Source organism: Littorina saxatilis, linkage group LG9 (genome assembly GCF_037325665.1).
Source record: "Littorina saxatilis isolate snail1 linkage group LG9, US_GU_Lsax_2.0, whole genome shotgun sequence".
In the NCBI taxonomy this organism is placed as follows: Eukaryota; Metazoa; Mollusca; class Gastropoda; order Littorinimorpha; family Littorinidae; genus Littorina; species Littorina saxatilis.
Genome location: NC_090253.1, coordinates 199,622 through 219,061, shown reverse-complemented (window position 1 = coordinate 219,061; position 19,440 = coordinate 199,622). Strand labels below are relative to the sequence as shown.

Below are 19,440 nucleotides of genomic sequence, written 5' to 3'. Positions count from 1 at the left end.
TAAATAATCTTGCATTCTCAAAATTCAATAATTAAATTCTGAACTGAAAATGAAGAATAAAGATTATTGTTCAAGCTGCGTAGTAAAAAAGCCACAAGAAAAATGCAAATGAAGCGGTGTTTATCACAAAGCAACTCTACATGCTAAACTACAAGCAATTACATAATTATTCCAATAGGATTTATAGAAAACTGGGAATTTTAATAGAAACAAAATTGCAAAAAAACAAGTTCCCTTTACATCCGTACAATTGAGAGAAAATGATACACCAGAAAGTGTGTGTGTGTGTGTGTGTGTGTGTGTGTGTGTGTGTGTGTGTGTGTGTGTGTGTGTGTGTGTGTGTGCTCGTGTGTGTGTGCTCGTGTGTGTGTGTGTGTGTGTGTGTGTGTGTGTGTGTGTGTGTGTGTGTGTGTGTGTGTCTACGTTATGTCACAGTCTACATTACTTAGTCGTAATCATAATGTGAACATTAATTCACAGTATCACCTTCCTTATTATCACTGGAGAGGTGCCATCTGCTTATACGCATTTACTTCTTCTTCTTCTTCGTCTTCTTGTGCGAATTGCTTAATATTTTGTGTACATTAACTTCAGCTTATGCATAATAATATCAATGAGGTTCAAATTTGAAGGACAATTGATCTGACTTTTGTGGTCTTTCAACAAAAACTAAAACATTATCTGATGGGCTTATGAATTGAATATTACCCATACCCATCCGATTTAAATCTTCCACACTATATACCCATCCGATTTAAATCTTCCACACTATATACCCATCCGATTTAAATCTTCCACACTATATACCCATCCGATTTAAATCTTCCACACTATTACCTATCTAATACCATACCGCGCACCGGGTCACACTATTACCTATCTAATACCATACCGCGCACCGGGTCACACTATTACCTATCTAATACCATACCGCGTACCGGGTCACACTATTACCTATCTAATACCATACCGCGCACCGGGTTGCTTGGTTGTTGGATTTAAATCTTCCACACTATTACCTATCTAACACCATACCGCGCACCGGGTCACACTATTACCTATCTAACACCATACCGCGCACCGGGTCACACTATTACCTATCTAACACCATACCGCGCACCGGGTCACACTATTACCTATCTAACACCATACCGCGCACCGGGTCACACTATTACCTATCTAATACCATACTGCGCACCGGGTCACACTATTACCTATCTAATACCATACCGCGCACCGGGTCACACTATTACCTATCTAATACCATACCGCGCACCGGGTCACCGCGCACCGGGTCACCACGCACCGGGTTGCTTGGTTGTTGGATTTTTAACGTCCCTTCAACCTATTTGGCTTTGGCAGACAGATTCCAAGTTTGTTTAATTTCTAAGTTTGCATGATGGTCCGTACGTTTTAAACTACTTACACTTAGTTCTATCACAACAATGCCGTGGACCAAGTAAACATTCTTTAGCTGTATATGTCAACCATATTGTAAATGCCTCAAACAAAGGATTGCCTAATTAAGCTGCATGTTACAACGATGTTCAAAGAACTAACAGTTAAACTGTGAGTACAAATATTATAATGCAATTAATGTGTTAATTCTGGTTAGTTTTGTTGAATAGTCTTGTTATAAGCCACAAACTGAATTTTTCTTTACAAATATGAAAATGACAATGCATTGTTTTGTATTGCATTATATTGTATCGCATTATAGTGTGAAAGAATTAATACAATAGCTGTAGTGTCAATTGCTTAATGTCAATAGCATATAGTATTTAAACTGTCAGTTCTGGGTCAAGTGATGCAGTTGCTCTGACGGTGCTCAGATGTTATTCTTCATTTCAATTAATGTAAGCGTTAGACGCATTTATTGTAATAGCATTGAGACATCAATCATTGCCCAATACAATTGTTACATTTAGTCAAGTTTTGACCCTCATTTTTCAATCAAATTGATAGACATTTTGGCAAAGCAATCTTCGACGAAGGCCGGACTTTGGGATTGCATTTCAGCTTGAAGGCTTACAAATTAATTAATGACTTTGGTCATTAAAAATCTGAAAATTGTAATTAAAATTATTTTTTATAAAACGATCCAAAATTACGTTTATCGTATTCTTCATCATTTTCGGATTCCAAAAACATAAATATGTTATATTCGGATTAAAAACAAGCTCTGAAAATTAAAAATATAAAAATTATGATTAAAATTAAATTTCCGAAATCGATTTAAAAACAATTCCATCTTATTCCTTGTCCGTTCCTGATTCCAAAAACATACATATGATATGTTTGGATTAAAAACACATTCAGAGCTCAGCGCAACCGCTACCGCGCTTTTCTGGATTGTTAATTTCACTGCCTTTGCCACGAGCGGTGGACAGACGATGCTACGAGTATACGGTCTTGCGAAAAAAATGCAATGCGTTCAGTTTCATTCTGTGAGTTCGACTGAGCTTGACTAAATGTTGTATTTTCGCCTTACGCGACTTGTTTAGTCTGCAATGAAATGGTGTCGTGGCCATGGAATCCGATTTTAGTGTGTGTGTGTGTGTGTGTGTGTGTGTGTGTGTGTGTGTGTGTTGTGTGTGTGTGTGTGTGTGTGTGTGTGTGTGTGTGTGTGTGTGTGTGTGTGTGTGTGCGTGCGTGCGTGCGCGTTAACTTAGTGGAGGGGGAGAGAGAGGACTGTCTTTGTGTGTGATGTTTTGTGAGTGATGTTAGTTGTGCATTGTAAAAGCAGTGTTGGCAGTAGCAGAGAGTTGTGAAGCAGAGCAGCCAGTTATCAATACATCACAACGAGGGCCAGATAGAAAAGCAAAATGAATAAACTGGTCAGCTGTTTAGCTCTATATAAAATCCAGCGATAAGATGTGGGGAAAAAATAAACAAGACGGATTCCAAGTTCCTGTTACAGTATGAAAATGAAATGAGAAAAGAACAAAATTCTTTTTGCGTTTAGTTTTCTAGCGCTACAAGGGGGCATGCCATGCTGCGTCACAATGCTCTGTTCAAGGGGAGTAATTAGAGACGGACGAGCAGGCAAGGGAGGAAACCACTTACAGAAATCACGGAGGCAATCACTGGGGATTTCCATATAATACTCTCCGTCCTCTGTAGTAACTAGGGCAGGAGAGAAAAGGGACAAATGCCTCATAAATGTCACAGATAAAAAGAATATGTAAAGCATATAGGCCCACACATCAATGAAACATACACGGCTAATTGTAAGAATGTGCACGCACACAGGCATCAAACAGTAAACACTCAATGACAGCATAGACCTATATTAGATAAATAAATATAGGTCCCTGATGACAGCATAGACCTATATTAGATCAATAAATATAGGTCCCTGATGACAGCATAGACCTATATTAGATCAATAAATATAGGTCCCTGATGACAGCATAGACCTTTATTAGATCAATAAATATAGGTCCCTGATGACAGCATAGACCTTTATTAAATCAATAAATATAGGTCCCTGATGACAGGCAGTTGCATCCAACTAGTTTCGTTTTTAAGCATCTCTTAACAAAATGACAATCTGTTAATCCGTTAATCTGTTAATCTGTTAATCCGTTATCAAAGGCCCTACGTTTCAAGAATAAAGTATCCAACGTAAACGTCTGAATATGATTTAAAACTTGGTGCAGATATACTTTTGTGCAAAACAATCATGATAGCCCCATATGCAATTTGAAAATCCACATATTCTTCTTTTAATGTTAATGTATGAGCTGTCAAGTCATTGCAGTTTTACACCGTTTGATGCCTGTGTACAAATAAGTCTCACTCACACAGCCTCAGTGTACATTTTGGCCAAGAACACACTGCATTCCAAGAGTACATCTCTGTTTTTGTTTACCATTCACGATTGTTTTTTTTATGCTTTACAGTTTCAAATACGATTATAAAACACTTCTGACACATGAATTTTCCCGGGTACCGAATCCACAGCATTATGTTAAAGTGTCAAAATTGCAAACCAAAAAGAAAAAAAAAGAAAAGAAATTGTCTGGAAGCCAAATTCACAGAATACACAATCAGGTCTCAAAGTGAGGACATGAGAAAATATCTTATTCGTGTAATAAAGTTATATCTGATTCGTGTAATAAAGTTATATCTGATTCGTGTAATAAAGTTATATCTTATTCGTGTAATAAAGTTATATCTTATTCGTGTAATAAAGTTATATCTTATTCGTGTAATAAAGTTACAGATCCGGCTTTGCTCGATATAATTCAAGAGCAAACAAGAAGGTAGAACAGTGTTAATACAACACGAGAGTTCTCCAGGAATTGAATGCAGTGTGCAACTTGTGAGGGCAACGCCCAAACCCACACACAGTGACCCATGTTGAGTGATCCAGGTACAAACCCACACACAGTGACCCATGTTGAGTGATCCAGGTACAAACACGACCATTCGTTTTCTACTCCAAGCTACACCCATCATAATATCCCACAAATTAATATTGCCTTACTGCCTTCTTAACATATCGTAATTCTCATCAGTTTTCTTCATTAACAGTTTGTGATTCATTGCCATGAAATTGTTTCTAGACGACTCTACAATGCAAGTACAATAGATGTTTTTCTTCAAACTTGTATCTTTTTATACTTGAAAACTGTTATACATCTGTATAAATAAACACAGTTCACAATAGAAAAGAATGTCTGAAAGTGCGACGTACATCTTACGATCAAGAGCTAAACATGGCCGTTATTGCATGCATATATACATATTTTTTTAAAGTACCAGCAAAAAAAAAAAGAAGATACAAAAACAACCTAACGAATTGTGAGCGTGTTGGCAACAAAGCGTGTTTAAAACTGCTCTAAGAAACGATCACAAAAAGAACACAGTGAAAAATCTGTCTTTTTTCTCAAAAATTGTGCACAACAGGATTTGTTGTTGTGTGTGAAAGACGCACAATCATGAAGCACACTGTCAGATGTTAGCCATGGAATAAAATAACAGGTGCTGACTGTCAGATGTTAGCCATGGAATAAAATAACAGGTGCTGACTGTCAGATGTTAGCCATGGAATAAAATAACAATGTCATAGATGTGGAATAATAAAAACAGGTGCTGACTCTCAGGAAAGAGAAATGCACTTATTATCTACGGCTACACGATCAATACGACGTGAAATTAGGACTACTACTGGAGAAGGACATACGACGTGAAATTAGGACTACTACTGGATAAGGACATACGCATACAACCACACAGCTACAACTACACACTACAGCACCAAAACGCCAAAAACAACAATGACAAAAAATTAAAATATTAACAATATCAAATAAGCAATGGGTAAAACTAAAACAAGAGACCCATATAAACCTGTCCCACCTATAGGCAATAAACTGATTGCTGTAATAGGCACAGAAAAGTGGCCGATTTGGAATAAGGCTGAGCGTGTCTCCTTGTGCAATGTCAATGACTAGAACTTGGACTCGTGCAACACAATGAACTAAGCAGTAATTACACGCAACTCCTAGTAAAACTGAAAGCTCCATGCAAATACTCTGGCGCTTCTGAGCTTCAAGCTGTTTCCAGCAAGCAAAAGTCATTCCTGATTTGTACTTTGTATTGCATTGTTTTTGTACTTTCCTCAATTTGTTTCAGCTTTAGTCTGGTTTCAGGAAAACAATAGGGGGTGGGTGTAGAATTTGAGCCTATGGTTTTGTATGCAAAGGAACATGAAGAAAAAGGATAAATAATTTGTTATTGAATGTGAAAAAAGTACTTAGAATAAAAGACAAAAGCTTACTGTTGACCTCATGATTCTGGATAATTTCTAGGCACTCTAGACGTCACGCAGAATGCTTATAAAATTCCAACACCAAAAACTGAAAGGATGGGGGGTGGGGGTTGGGGGGGGGGGGGGGGGGGGGAGTGGGGAAGATGTAGAGGGAGGTAAAAACTGTCTCACAACCAAACATGAAGTTGAGAAATGTGTCAACAAAACCCAACAATCCAAACTAAAGAGACACAGGTGAAGCTACATGACTGATGATACACTGCACTAGTGGTGTGAGAAACACAGAGACACATGGAATGACAGTGACGATGGCAGTGACGATGGCAGTGACGATGACAGTGACGATGACAGTGACGATGGCACAGAGCGGAGAGCGCAGATAAGAATACTTACTTAATCTCTGTCCTATACCGCGACCTCTGGCAAGATTGGTGGGTGCCATCACCTCTTTGGGCTGTGCCTTCTTGCATTCAACCTGTGCACAGAAATCATGGATCAAATCAAATCAAATCAAATCAAATCAAAATCATATTAACTTTATTATCTCACTTGGAGAAATGTCAGTGGTGGTGCATGCAACATACAAACGAAAGATGGTGGGTGAAACAGAAGCTGAACGCAGCGACTGTGTCAACGGTTTGTCGGCACACCAGTTGACAAACCAAGAGAGGCTACTCGGTATTTGCCCCCTGATCGAAAGAGACCTGCTCTATTGGCGCGGTTCCCCCCCTTCCCTCAGCACGCACACAGAAAGCAAGGGCGAGAAAGACCAGAGACGGTATCCATCTCCCACCCCCGTGTCACCACAATGGCACGTTAAAGATCTTGGTCATTCTACCATAAGTGCAGATGGCTGATACCACCTAAACACGCAAACATCAAAAAGCCGTGAGGGCGTAAAACTCGAATCGTATAAACCAATTCATGTCCAATATAGGCAATTAAGACCTGACGGACAATAAGCCCCTTATAATTTACTACTTAGAGAGGGAAACGTGGGAAGGAGAGAGAGACCTGACCTATCGTCATCCACCCCCCCCCCCACCCCACCCCGTCATGGGGCATAGACAGGTTTAATTTGCGTGATGTTCATAATTATGAAAGAGGGAAACGTGGGAAGAAGAGAGAGAGAGAGACCTGACCTATCGTCACCCCCCCCCCCCCCCACCCCGTCATGGGGCATTGACAGGTTTAATTTGCGTGATGTTCATATGAGAGAGGGAAACGTGGGAAGAAGAAGAGAGAGAGAGAGAGAGAGAGAGAGAGAGAGAGAGAGAGAGAGAGAGAGAGAGAGAGAGAGAGAGAGAGAGAGAGACAGACAGACAGACAGACAGACAGACAGACAGACAGACAGACAGCAAAACAGACGGACGGATCTTACCATTTTGGAGTTGATTTCATGGAAGTGAATTTCGCACACCTTCTCCACGGAAGTCTCACATTCAAACGTGACGAAGCCGAAGCCTGCACACATAGAGAATTCAACACATAAACAGTCTGCAACTGGTTGAACTAATTCAACACATAAACAGTCTGCAACTGGTTGAACTAATTCAACACATAAACAGTCTGCAACTGGTTGAACTAATTCAACACATAAACAGTCTGCAACTGGTTGAACTAATTCAACTACAAACAAGCTTGCAAGAATATGAAGGGTAATATACCGAGCAACAAAAGAAACGCGAAACAATTCTGCAATGTTTGATTGACAAAATCTCGAACAATTATAGTTAGAATTATCAAACCACAAAAGTTCGATAAAGGCATGTTTGACCAAACTGTTGTGTGTTTATTTTGATGCTGCGACTGTTTCAACACACGGGACAAGCAGGTTTAACGTTAACGAAGTTTTGGAGGTCTCGCTCCGTCATGCTTCCATTAACAAGCACACTTTTGAATTTTTTATTTTTATTTTGTTATACTTTTCCCAACATAATTTTGTTTTATTTGATTTTTTTGGATTTTGTTGTTGTTGTTGTTGTTGATTTTTTTATTCTTCATATTTGTTCTTTGTTTCATGTGTGTATTATAGTAGGGACTAGCTGTAAGAAAGGACCATATGGACCTAATGCTATCATCCCTCGGTAATAAAGTTTTCGAGTTCGAGTTCGAGTTCGAGTCTTCATCGCGCTCTCTGGCCACTGATCGGACACTGGTGGCTTCCAATGATGTTCCTGGTATTGTCAGTGGCTGTATTGAATCGATCTCGAAGACGTTGTGGCAGGAAAATGCGATCTTGTTTTATTGGGGTAATGCGAAAAATCCACCGCGTTGCATAACCGCAGTGCTTCCAATGTCAACAGAACATTGCTGAAGGTGACAGACTGTTGACATATGCACGTTTAAAGCACATGCCAGCGCTTCTGGATCATCCCTAGCTTTAAATCGACCTGGCATTTTGGTGGTGTCAATCTTGGCATCCTGGCTGTTTCAAAAGTGAGACTGGCAGCAAGCGTGCCATGGTTTCTTTTGGTTGCTAATGCATTAGTGAACACATCTCACACATCAGATTTCTCCTGCTCCACTTGCACGTGCTGCGAGAGTGCATTATGTGTTTAACGTTAAACCTGCTTGTCCCGTGTGTTAAAACAGTCACAGCATCACAATAATAACACAAAAGCAAGGTCAAACATGCCTTCATCAAACTTTTGTGGTTTAATAATTCTAACTCTATAATTGTCGGAAAATTTGTCAATAACAAAATGACGAATGTTTTCGCGTTTCTTTTCTTGCTCGGTATACATTGATAAATTCGTTGAAGAAAAAAACAAGTACTGTGATTTGTGGACACGACTTAATTGCAAGAAAACCCTGTTAAAATGTGTAATCGGTAGGTTTTGAAAACTAGTTGTGGGGGAGGAAGGAGGGGGAGGAAGGAGGGGGAGGAAGGAGGGGGAGGAAGGAGGGGACGGGAAGGGATGTTGGTAAAAGAAAGGAGAAAGGAGTTGGGCGTACACACACACACACACACACACACACACACACACACGCTTTCTCTCTCTCTCTCTCTCTCTCTCTCTCTCTCTCTCTCTCTCTTTATCTCCCCCTCTCTCTCGCACGATTATAAAACAACACTTGTTTTTCAATCTTATGTTGCACACAACTGCAATAACTTTCATACATGACTGTCACTCGTCAAAACCAAATTCTATATCAGATACAACCTCGACAACTAACACAGCGAACACAGACAATACAAAAACCGAAACCATGTCTTTTATTTCACCTAAATACAACTCTAATGCAAAAACGTGCATTTTGTATGTGTATACAGGAAGCACATCACTAAGAATCGAAGAAATAGAATACCAGCAGCCATTGAAAAACAGACAACAAAGAGTAGAGACAAAACACACATCCCCCTTTTCTTCCCAACCGCCTCTAGCTATAGTCTTGTTTAATGGTAGGTGATATTGGGAAGGGAAGTGCCCTCCTCTCATCTTTATTGCCAACGCCTCTGATATACAAGACACATCGTACCAGGTGGAGAAAGCAACATCCACAGAGCTGCATCACCTTCACGCACCACAGAGATAGCTGCAGAAGCACGCAGGTATAGCGTGCAGGTGTAACGGCCTCAGTTTTCGCCTGGGACCACTTTCGCACTCGACACTGAATAGCCATCCTCTAAAAGTACTGATGGTCCAACTTACGGTACTTTACATGTATTGGGTCAAATTCGTTCGAACAAAATAAGGTTATTTCAACTTAGCTTCATCGCAAAGTCTTCCCCCTTCTCATTCAATGGACGTAACAACTCGGTGCACGTTTTCGAAGGAATCACTGAAATACTGGGGTCGAATTTCACTACGAATCTCCTTCACTTGCAATAAACTGACATGCTTCTCTCCCTTAAATAAGTGCACCTCTTTAATTTGACCGGGAAGCGACATTTCAGTCTGGAGTATAACATCGAATGCGAAAGCTGTGCCCAGTCGAAAACTGAGATCGCTACACAGGTAATAGTACTGCAGACAGTAAAACACTGGCTGGTGGTACCGTGCTTGCTGATGGCAATGGTGAAAGTTTGCTACTGATGTAAACAACAGCCACTGCCTTATACTCAGAGCAGACCCAGATAACACAGACAACTGATGTAAACAACAGCCACTGCCTTATACTCAGAGCAGACCCAGATAACACAGACAACTGATGTAAACAACAGCCACTGCCTTATACTCAGAGCAGACCCACATAACACAGACAACTGATGTAAACAACAGCCACTGCCTTATACTCAGAGCAGACCCACATAACACAGACAACTGATGTAAACAACAGCCACTGCCTTATACTCAGAGCAGACCCACATAACACAGACAACTGATGTAAACAACAGCCACTGCCTTATACTCAGAGCAGACCCACATAACACAGACAACTGATGTAAACAACAGCCACTGCCTTATACTCAGAGCAGACCCACATAACACAGACAACTGATGTAAACAACAGCCACTGCCTTATACTCAGAGCAGACCCACATAACACAGACAACTGATGTAAACAACAGCCACTGCCTTATACTCAGAGCAGACCCACATAACACAGACAACTGATGTAAACAACAGCCACTGCCTTATACTCAGAGCAGACCCACATAACACAGACAACTGATGTAAACAACAGCCACTGCCTTATACTCAGAGCAGACCCACATAACACAGACAACTGATGTAAACAACAGCCACTGCCTTATACTCAGAGCAGACCCACATAACACAGACAACTGATGTAAACAACAGCCACTGCCTTATACTCAGAGCAGACCCACATAACACAGACAACTGATGTAAACAACAGCCACTGCCTTATACTCAGAGCAGACCCACATAACACAGACAACTGATGTAAACAACAGCCACTGCCTTATACTCAGAGCAGACCCAGAAAACACAGACAGAGCCAAGTCAACAGTTACTTGTTGTTTGATGGGTTTTATCTTGGTGGGAGACATCTCAATTCTTCGGTACTCAAAGGATGATTTTGGTGTACTTTTATAGTCATGTAACTAGAATGATAAGAATATGTCTTGCGTACGCACAATGCATGCCATTCATTTAAATCAAAGCAGTATCCTATCCAGGTATCTATCACGCCTTCATTGTCTGTGTTGACCTTCACCGTGGGTGAACTGACTGTTAACGGGTTTGTCGTGGTTTATACTATCGTCTGTAAACAATTTTCCTTCGGCTAATTCAACTTTTGACTCTCGGTTCTTTGTCCAATGCTATCTATCAAGAGAGACAGGCCTTTCAACCAAGAGACAAGCACTGGGACGCCTGAACAAAGCAAACCCTGAATCAAATACGATCATTGACATTGCAGAAAAACTAGAACGCAAGATTGGTGTTGAAGTTTCTTATATAGGACGGACACATCCTGTTGTAAGACGAACGTCTCCACACTGACCCCCGGGACAAGCCTCGTCTCAAACGGAAGACTCTACAATCTCTGCTCAAACTGTCTAAGCTCCAGCGGTCGCGGACATTTTGTTTTTTTAATAACCAAAAAAACCGGGTAGACAAAGGGAAGAAAGAAAGGCAGAAGAAGACTATTCAATATCCTGACCGGGATGGACGTTGAGGTGGGGGGGGGGGGGGGGGGGGGGGGGGGGGGCACACGGGGCAAACCAGCTACACATTGTCCTGTCTCAAGGAGGTTTGCCGTTCTCTTATAATTGTGCCCCCCTCCCCCCTCCCAATTGATCCACTACGGGCTTCATAGTGTCACTGAATGTGTGACCGAATGTAGTGCCACTACGGGCTTCATAGTGTCACGGAATGTGTGACCGAATGTAGTGCCACTACGGGCTTCATAGTGTCACGGAATGTGTGACCGAATGTAGTGCCACTACAGGCTTCATAGTGTCACGGAATGTGTGACCGAATGTAGTGCCACTACGGGCTTCATAGTGTCACGGAATGTGTGACCGAATGTAGTGCCACTACGGGCTTCATAGTGTCACGGAATGTGTGACCGAATGTAGTGCCACTACGGGCTTCATAGTGTCACGGAATGTGTGACCGAATGTAGTGCCACTACGGGCTTCATAGTGTCACGGAATGTGTGACCGAATGTAGTGCCACTACGGGCTTCATAGTGTCACTGAATGTGTGACCGAATGTAGTGCCACTACGAGCTTCATAGTGTCACTGAATGTGTGACCGAATGTAGTGCCACTACGAGCTTCATAGTGTCACTGAATGTGTGACCGAATGTAGTGCCACTACGGGCTTCATAGTGTCACGGAATGTGTGACCGAATGTAGTGCCACTACAGGCTTCATAGTGTCACGGAATGTGTGACCGAATGTAGTGCCACTACGGGCTTCATAGTGTCACGGAATGTGTGACCGAATGTAGTGCCACTACAGGCTTCATAGTGTCACGGAATGTGTGACCGAATGTAGTGCCACTACGAGCTTCATAGTGTCACTGAATGTGTGACCGAATGTAGTGCCACTACGGGCTTCATAGTGTCACGGAATGTGTGACCGAATGTAGTGCCACTACAGGCTTCATAGTGTCACGGAATGTGTGACCGAATGTAGTGCCACTACGGGCTTCATAGTGTCACTGAATGTGTGACCGAATGTAGTGCCACTACAGGCTTCATAGTGTCACGGAATGTGTGACCGAATGTAGTGCCACTACAGGCTTCATAGTGTCACGGAATGTGTGACCGAATGTAGTGCCACTACAGGCTTCATAGTGTCACGGAATGTGTGACCGAATGTAGTGCCACTACAGGCTTCATAGTGTCACGGAATGTGTGACCGAATGTAGTGCCACTACGGGCTTCATAGTGTCACTGAATGTGTGACCGAATGTAGTGCCACTACAGGCTTCATAGTGTCACGGAATGTGTGACCGAATGTAGTGCCACTACGAGCTTCATAGTGTCACTGAATGTGTGACCGAATGTAGTGCCACTACGGGCTTCATAGTGTCACTGAATGTGTGACCGAATGTAGTGCCACTACGAGCTTCATAGTGTCACTGAATGTGTGACCGAATGTAGTGCCACTACGAGCTTCATAGTGTCACTGAATGTGTGACCGAATGTAGTGCCACTACGAGCTTCATAGTGTCACTGAATGTGTGACCGAATGTAGTGCCACTACGGGCTTCATAGTGTCACGGAATGTGTGACCGAATGTAGTGCCACTACGGGCTTCATAGTGTCACGGAATGTGTGACCGAATGTAGTGCCACTACAGGCTTCATAGTGTCACGGAATGTGTGACCGAATGTAGTGCCACTACAGGCTTCATAGTGTCACGGAATGTGTGACCGAATGTAGTGCCACTACAGGCTTCATAGTGTCACGGAATGTGTGACCGAATGTAGTGCCACTACAGGCTTCATAGTGTCACGGAATGTGTGACCGAATGTAGTGCCACTACAGGCTTCATAGTGTCACGGAATGTGTGACCGAATGTAGTGCCACTACAGGCTTCATAGTGTCACGGAATGTGTGACCGAATGTAGTGCCACTACAGGCTTCATAGTGTCACGGAATGTGTGACCGAATGTAGTGCCACTACAGGCTTCATAGTGTCACGGAATGTGTGACCGAATGTAGTGCCACTACGGGCTTCATAGTGTCACTGAATGTGTGACCGAATGTAGTGCCACTACGGGCTTCATAGTGTCACGGAATGTGTGACCGAATGTAGTGCCACTACGGGCTTCATAGTGTCACGGAATGTGTGACCGAATGTAGTGCCACTACAGGCTTCATAGTGTCACGGAATGTGTGACCGAATGTAGTGCCACTACGGGCTTCATAGTGTCACGGAATGTGTGACCGAATGTAGTGCCACTACGGGCTTCATAGTGTCACTGAATGTGTGACCGAATGTAGTGCCTCAGCAGAATGCTGTTCCCTCTTTCTCCCACCATCATTGCTAGAGACTGTCTTCACACTCTGTGACACAAACCCTTGCCAGCATTGTAGTGAGATCGTCTAATCAATTCGCCAGCTCTGCCAAACCATGCACAAAGAAGAATAAGAGGATGCCAGCGGAAGAAGTAGGAAAATGGCGGGCGAGGGGAGATAGTGCTTGCCCTTCCACTAAATTCTTTCCCTCCCGATCTGATTTGTGATCATGCACTGGTGACTCTGTCTGTGTCTGTGTGTGTTACTGTATGTCTCTCTCTCTCTCTCTCTCTCTCTCTCTCTCTCTCTCTCTCTCTCTCTCTCTCTCTCTCTCTCTCTCTCTCTCTCTCTCTCAACCAAACAAGAACATCCATATTTATGTGACAAGCGAACTTATCATTGAACTGTGACAGTAATAAACATGCGATAAAGGGGGCTGGAGAAATGTCACCAGCGCAGTAATGCGTCTTCTGGAGACAGAATACCCGCGTAAATGCGTAGAAGGATGCTTCTTGAGAAATAGGGCAGTTCTGGTTTATTTCGGACATCAATGTTGCCACAAAAACGCAAGTAGGTATAGCGGGAGTTTCTTCCACATCGCTACATGCTCAAGAAGCAAAGAGGGGGGGGGGGGAGGGTAGGGGTGCGTAAGGAGCAAAGAGGGGGGGGGAGGGGGTAGGGGTGCGTAAGGAGCAAAGAGGGGGGTGGGGGGGGGGGAGGGTAGGGGTGCGTAAGGAGCAAGCTTCATCGAACGGGATGGCCGTAACCTTTTCAAGACAACACGATAAAGAAGTTAGCTGCCTTGGCTTGTGCATCACGCATGATGGCTGAAGCTCAACCCTAACCTTCAAAAGAACCACCAAGCCACAAGAGAATCGGAGCACAGAGGGGGAGAAAAAAGCAAGCTCGTGCTATCAAACGAGATCGGGGCTGAGGCTTCGATTTCTGCAGACGAAACATTGAGACCGATAGGGGAGTGGTGCCCCCTGTCATTGTCGATTGGATCCGCGAGGGCTCCAGGGGGTCCCCCGCGCAGGCGCAGTGGGTACGGAAGCTGACGCGGCGCTATGACGCAGACACTGCTCTTTGCAGCACGCCATGCATTATTAAGACGGAGATCAAAGCAGAGCTTCAAATCACGGCCTGCCTTGTCCTGTCATGCCACCCAGCTGACTGCCATAGTCGTGTCTCTCGCCAATTCCCCTCGTAGCTTTCACAAGCCATCACGCACGGGGGGGTGGAACGTGAGGAACTGGAGAGAAGGTTTGCACAATCTTGAGGTGAGTGTGGGGGTTTCAGGGTGTTCCTTGTGGAGGTGCCTCTGAGCGAAATAACTCTCTCTCTCTCTCTCTCTCTCTCTCTCTCTCTCTCTCTCTCTCTCTCTCTCTCTCTCTCTCTCTCTCTCTCTCTCTCTCTCTCTCTCTCAACACCCAGCTGTTATTACTGGGACCAACACATACAACACTCGACAAAAGCGTTCCGTGCCTTCAAGGCTCGTCTCTGATTAAACCACGAAACGCAATTTGGCATCAAACACAACCCCCCATCCAGGGCCACTTTTTATTGCCACGATCCAAGCTGCTTCATCAGTTCCTTTCGCCCTCCACAGCCCAGAGCTCTCTTCCCCAGTGTGCCGGTGTCTGGCGAGTCTGGCTGTCTGGCTCAGTCTGGCTGGGTCTGGCAAGTCTGGCCCAGATTCAGCAGCAAGACGGTCTGCCCGGAACACAATTCAGCATCAAAAAGACCAGCAATTCAACCCCCTGCTTCGCCTCACCCCCTTCATCCAAAACCCAACAGATTTTCCTCAAGGGTTGAATTCTTTCAATGCATTTTCCAAGCTCCTTGAGGCCATTGCAAACATCCCAGTTGTCGTGCGTTACGCTGGGTTGCATTCCGCATGGATAATCTCATGACAATGGAGAAAGGATGGGTGAGAAAGGGTGTGTGTGTGTGTGTGGGGGGGGGGGGGTGTCAGGAGAAAGGGGTGGGGGGTACACGATCGTTGTCGGAAGAAAATCCAATTTCCTTCAAATAACAGCCCACGACAGGCCACGATTGCCGGCCTCTCTGCCACTCCCCCCCCCTCAACCTCCGGCTCCCGTTCCATCGATCTGCGAGATGTCATGGCGATAGTGTCAGGCTGTGACAGTCTTTACATCCCTCCCCCCGACCCAACGCCTGTACCCAGCTGATTGTCTCTGACCTTCGCTGGCCAGCCTAACCTCATGATGCTTCGCTTACAGTAAGGCTAGTCATGACCTGCCAAACCTACTGATTGCAAATTGCAGAACATCTCAACTAAGCTTTGAACGCCATGGTAGTTTTACCAGCTCAGTGTTAACAAATCCGCTTCAAGACTTTGAGAGGAATCTCTGATATTTTGAGCATCTTTAATATTCTTTACATGTCTACTATGGTAAGCCGTGTCTATGTGCATGTTCTTGAATGCAGATTCCAGCGTCCACAGAATATCATATCCACACACATTGTGTGTTCACGACCAGTATCCGAAACAAGTCTCAGAAGTCGCCCTCTTGCGTCGGTACCAACAGTTTCCAAGGTTACCAAGTCTTCTCTATACCAATTTGTACCATCCGTACTACCACAACAATTGCAAACCTTCTCGAATCCCCCATGACATCAACCAAAACCTGATTGTCTTTGGTCCTTCAGTCCGCATTATCTGCGACGCGGCGTTTCGCAGACCATAGTCCATGGTTCTCAGACAATTTGAACACTATAGTGTTTACCATGAATTTCAGAATCAGAATCAGAATCAGAATTTATTGTCATTAAAGCACAGAGCCTATTGACACATACAAGATACATAAGTACAGGAAAAAAAGCAATATAACATAACATACATGTAATACAAAACCAAGTGGAACAGGGTGAACAAAGAGGACCTGAAGATGAGCATAAGTTATTGAGGACAGTCGGAAGACGCATTGCATCTGCGTAGTTGAAAACAATCGTACACATATTTTGCCAATTGCCTTTGGATGTCGCTGTCAGTAAACAAAGAACTGACTCTTATTTCATCACTGCCGGTGGAAGTATTCGGTAATAACTGTTGCCTGAGATGAGCATACATTGTACACGAATCAAGGAAGTAAAGTTCATCCTCCACCACTCCACAGTTTCTGCATAGTCTTTCCTCCCTTAGTGTTCCAGTGTATCTGCCCTTTTCGATTTCTAAGTCATGGGCACTTATACGTAGTTTGCTCATAGCCTGTCTGTGTTCTTGTGTTAGCAAAAGATAGGGTTGTAGAGAGTAGTCGTGTGACACTCCCTTGTAAAACTGTAGTTTGGATGAGTTTCCTTCTTTTTTTGTCCTCCAGAGCCTGACAAATTGAGTTTCTACATGTTTTGTTAGCGCGTGTTTCAGTCTTGCCGGGTGTATTGTGCTTTGGTTTTGCCACACGTGTTTGAAGCCTGAGGAAGTCAGGAACTCGCGTACAAATAAGAGCCATTTATTTTCCTCTTTATGTTCTTGTGAGAGAAGGCTTGAGTAAGTTTGCCTAAGAAGCCCATGTTGGTCAGATTCCATGATGTGTAACCAAAATGATATGATCTGTCCAGCGAACGACGAAGAAGAAGAAGAATATGATCTGTCCCAATATGTTTGTGCTGATCGGAAATCTGCCCAATTCAGCCAGTACTGGGAAATTCATTGATTTTCTGTGCACTCCTAAAAGTTGCTTGCAGAATTTCATGTGTACGTTTTCATGCGGAAGGACAGTCGTTATACATTTTTCAAGGAGATTATTTCTCAAGGTTCTGCGTGTCCTTTAGGTTTATATCTTTGCAGTAAGGGAGCCAAATTTCAGAGCCAAAGGTCAGAATAGGTGCAACTAGTGTATCAAAGAGTTTCGCCATTACTGGGACACTTATGTTCTTTGTTCGTACTGTTCGTTTGAGCGAGTGCAGAGCTTTGCTACCTTGCCGGGCGAGATGGTTCTGTGCCATTTTCATGTCTCCGCGTTTATTGAATATGATGCCGAGATATTTATAGTTGTCTGTAGTATTGATTATGGCATCGCCAATTTTGAAGAAGAGGGGGAGTATGGGTTCGTGCTTGGAGAAAACTATCACCTGTGTTTTTTCGCGATTAATTTGTAATCCCCATTTATTGCAGTATTCATGGAGGCTGTTGAGTTTGTCCTGTAATCCTTTCTTTGTAGTTGAGAGAATAACAATGTCGTCAGCATACCTTAGGCATGGCACCGGAACGAGTCCAGCCTCATCCACAGTTGGGGAGTCACAGTCTTTTAAACTATCAACTATGTCATTAATACAAATATTAAACAGTGTTGGGCTTAGGGTATTACCTTGGAGAACACCTTTTTTTACTGTGATTTCCCGCGATAGGCCGACTTCTGTCTTTGAGCATACGGTTGCATTATTATACATTTCTTGCACAACTTGCAGTAGTTTGCCTCCTATCCCTATCTCATGCATCTTATATAGTAATCCTGTGTGCCAGATACTGTCGAATGCCTTAGCGAAGTCAATGAAACAGCCGTACAGTCTGCCATTTGTAGTTCTGAGGGTATCATTGACTAGCTTTTTTAGGATGAACACTTGGTCTTGCGTTCGAGACGATTTTCTGAAGCCGGCTTGCTCTTTAGCTAGCAGGCTGTTGTTCTCGAGGAAGTTTGTTATTCTATTGTTAATGACCTGGCAGAAAAAGTTTGCCATTGTGTTGTTAGGAGTGACGCCTCTGTAGTTACTAGTGTTGTGTGGGTCTCCGTTTTTGAATATGGGCACATTCACTCCTTTCTTCCATTGTTCGGGATATGTTCCATATTGTATTAACTGGTTGAAGAGCTGTTGTATGATAGGCCTCAATACAGGGAGACTTGTTTTGATCATTTCATTTGTAATACCGTCTATTCCTGGAGATTTTTTCAGCTTTATATGTCGAGCTACTAGAAGGGCTGTGTACTGTACCACACAGTGTTCACAATTGGTTACACAAAGTGTGTTCTAAAGTGGAATAGCTCAGTTTAATTCGGTCCACAGCTGCAGCTCCAAGATTAACACCGCAGCAGAACACAGCAATAACACAGGGAGAAGCAAACTGCAAGTTTGCCCCTCGATTTCTCTCGGCCACAGCAGGTAGTCTGGGAGGGTAGCAACGCTGCGTCTTTGTGCTGATGTTAGTGCTTGTGATGCTGACTGGGAATAAGAGTAATGAAAGCCGAACAAAGGCGAGGGCTTCAATTTGCATTGCAGATAGGACTTGGCTCGCATTTTGACGTCACCCTTCTCCGCAAGAAATTGCTTGCCCGAATGAAGCGTCTCTCTTCTGCTGCATTTCTCAAAGACTCTCTCTCTCTCTCTCTCTCTCTCTCTCTCTCTCTCTCTCTCTCTCTCTCTCTCTCTCTCTCTCTCTCTCTCTCTCTCTCTCTGTCTCTGTCTGTCTGTCTGTCTGTCTGTCTGTCTGTCTCTCTCTCTCTCTCTCTCTCTCTCCCCCTCTCTCTCACCCTCTCTCTCTTATGCGCTAGGGTTGGGTGTCTAGTTTGAGAGTAGGTGTGTGTGTCGCAGTGTGTGTGTGTGTGTGTGTGTGTGTGTGTGTGTGTGTGTGTGATAAACCTTGTCTGTGATGATGTGCGTGCAGCACGTGCAATCATGTGCGTGTCTGTATCAAAACAAAAAGTGCTAAAAGGGTTACTCCCAACAGCACGTGGACTTGAACATCTAAAACACAAACAAAAGCCTCCGGAAACGACTACTGCCGCTGTAGATGAACTGAACTCCTCCAAAAACGT

The 19,440-nt window shown here is 43.5% G+C and overlaps 1 protein-coding gene across 11 annotated transcripts in view; it reads right to left on the bottom strand.

The window, feature by feature from the left end:
* Nucleotides 1–19,440, bottom strand: part of LOC138975017 (RNA-binding protein Musashi homolog 2-like) — a 196,591-nt gene that overhangs the window by 30,446 nt on the left and 146,705 nt on the right. For 7 of the 11 annotated variants that reach the window (XM_070347655.1, XM_070347660.1, XM_070347661.1 and 4 more), the window contains exons 3-5: nt 7,161–7,243; nt 6,173–6,254; nt 3,067–3,126 (exon numbers count right to left, since the gene is read on the bottom strand). In XM_070347655.1, coding sequence (XP_070203756.1) covers nt 3,067–3,126; nt 6,173–6,254; nt 7,161–7,243 — 225 coding nt within the window. The remainder of the gene's footprint in view (nt 1–3,066; nt 3,127–6,172; nt 6,255–7,160; nt 7,244–19,440) is intronic. The other 4 variants (XM_070347657.1, XM_070347658.1, XM_070347665.1 and 1 more) reach the window with 1 other exon arrangement.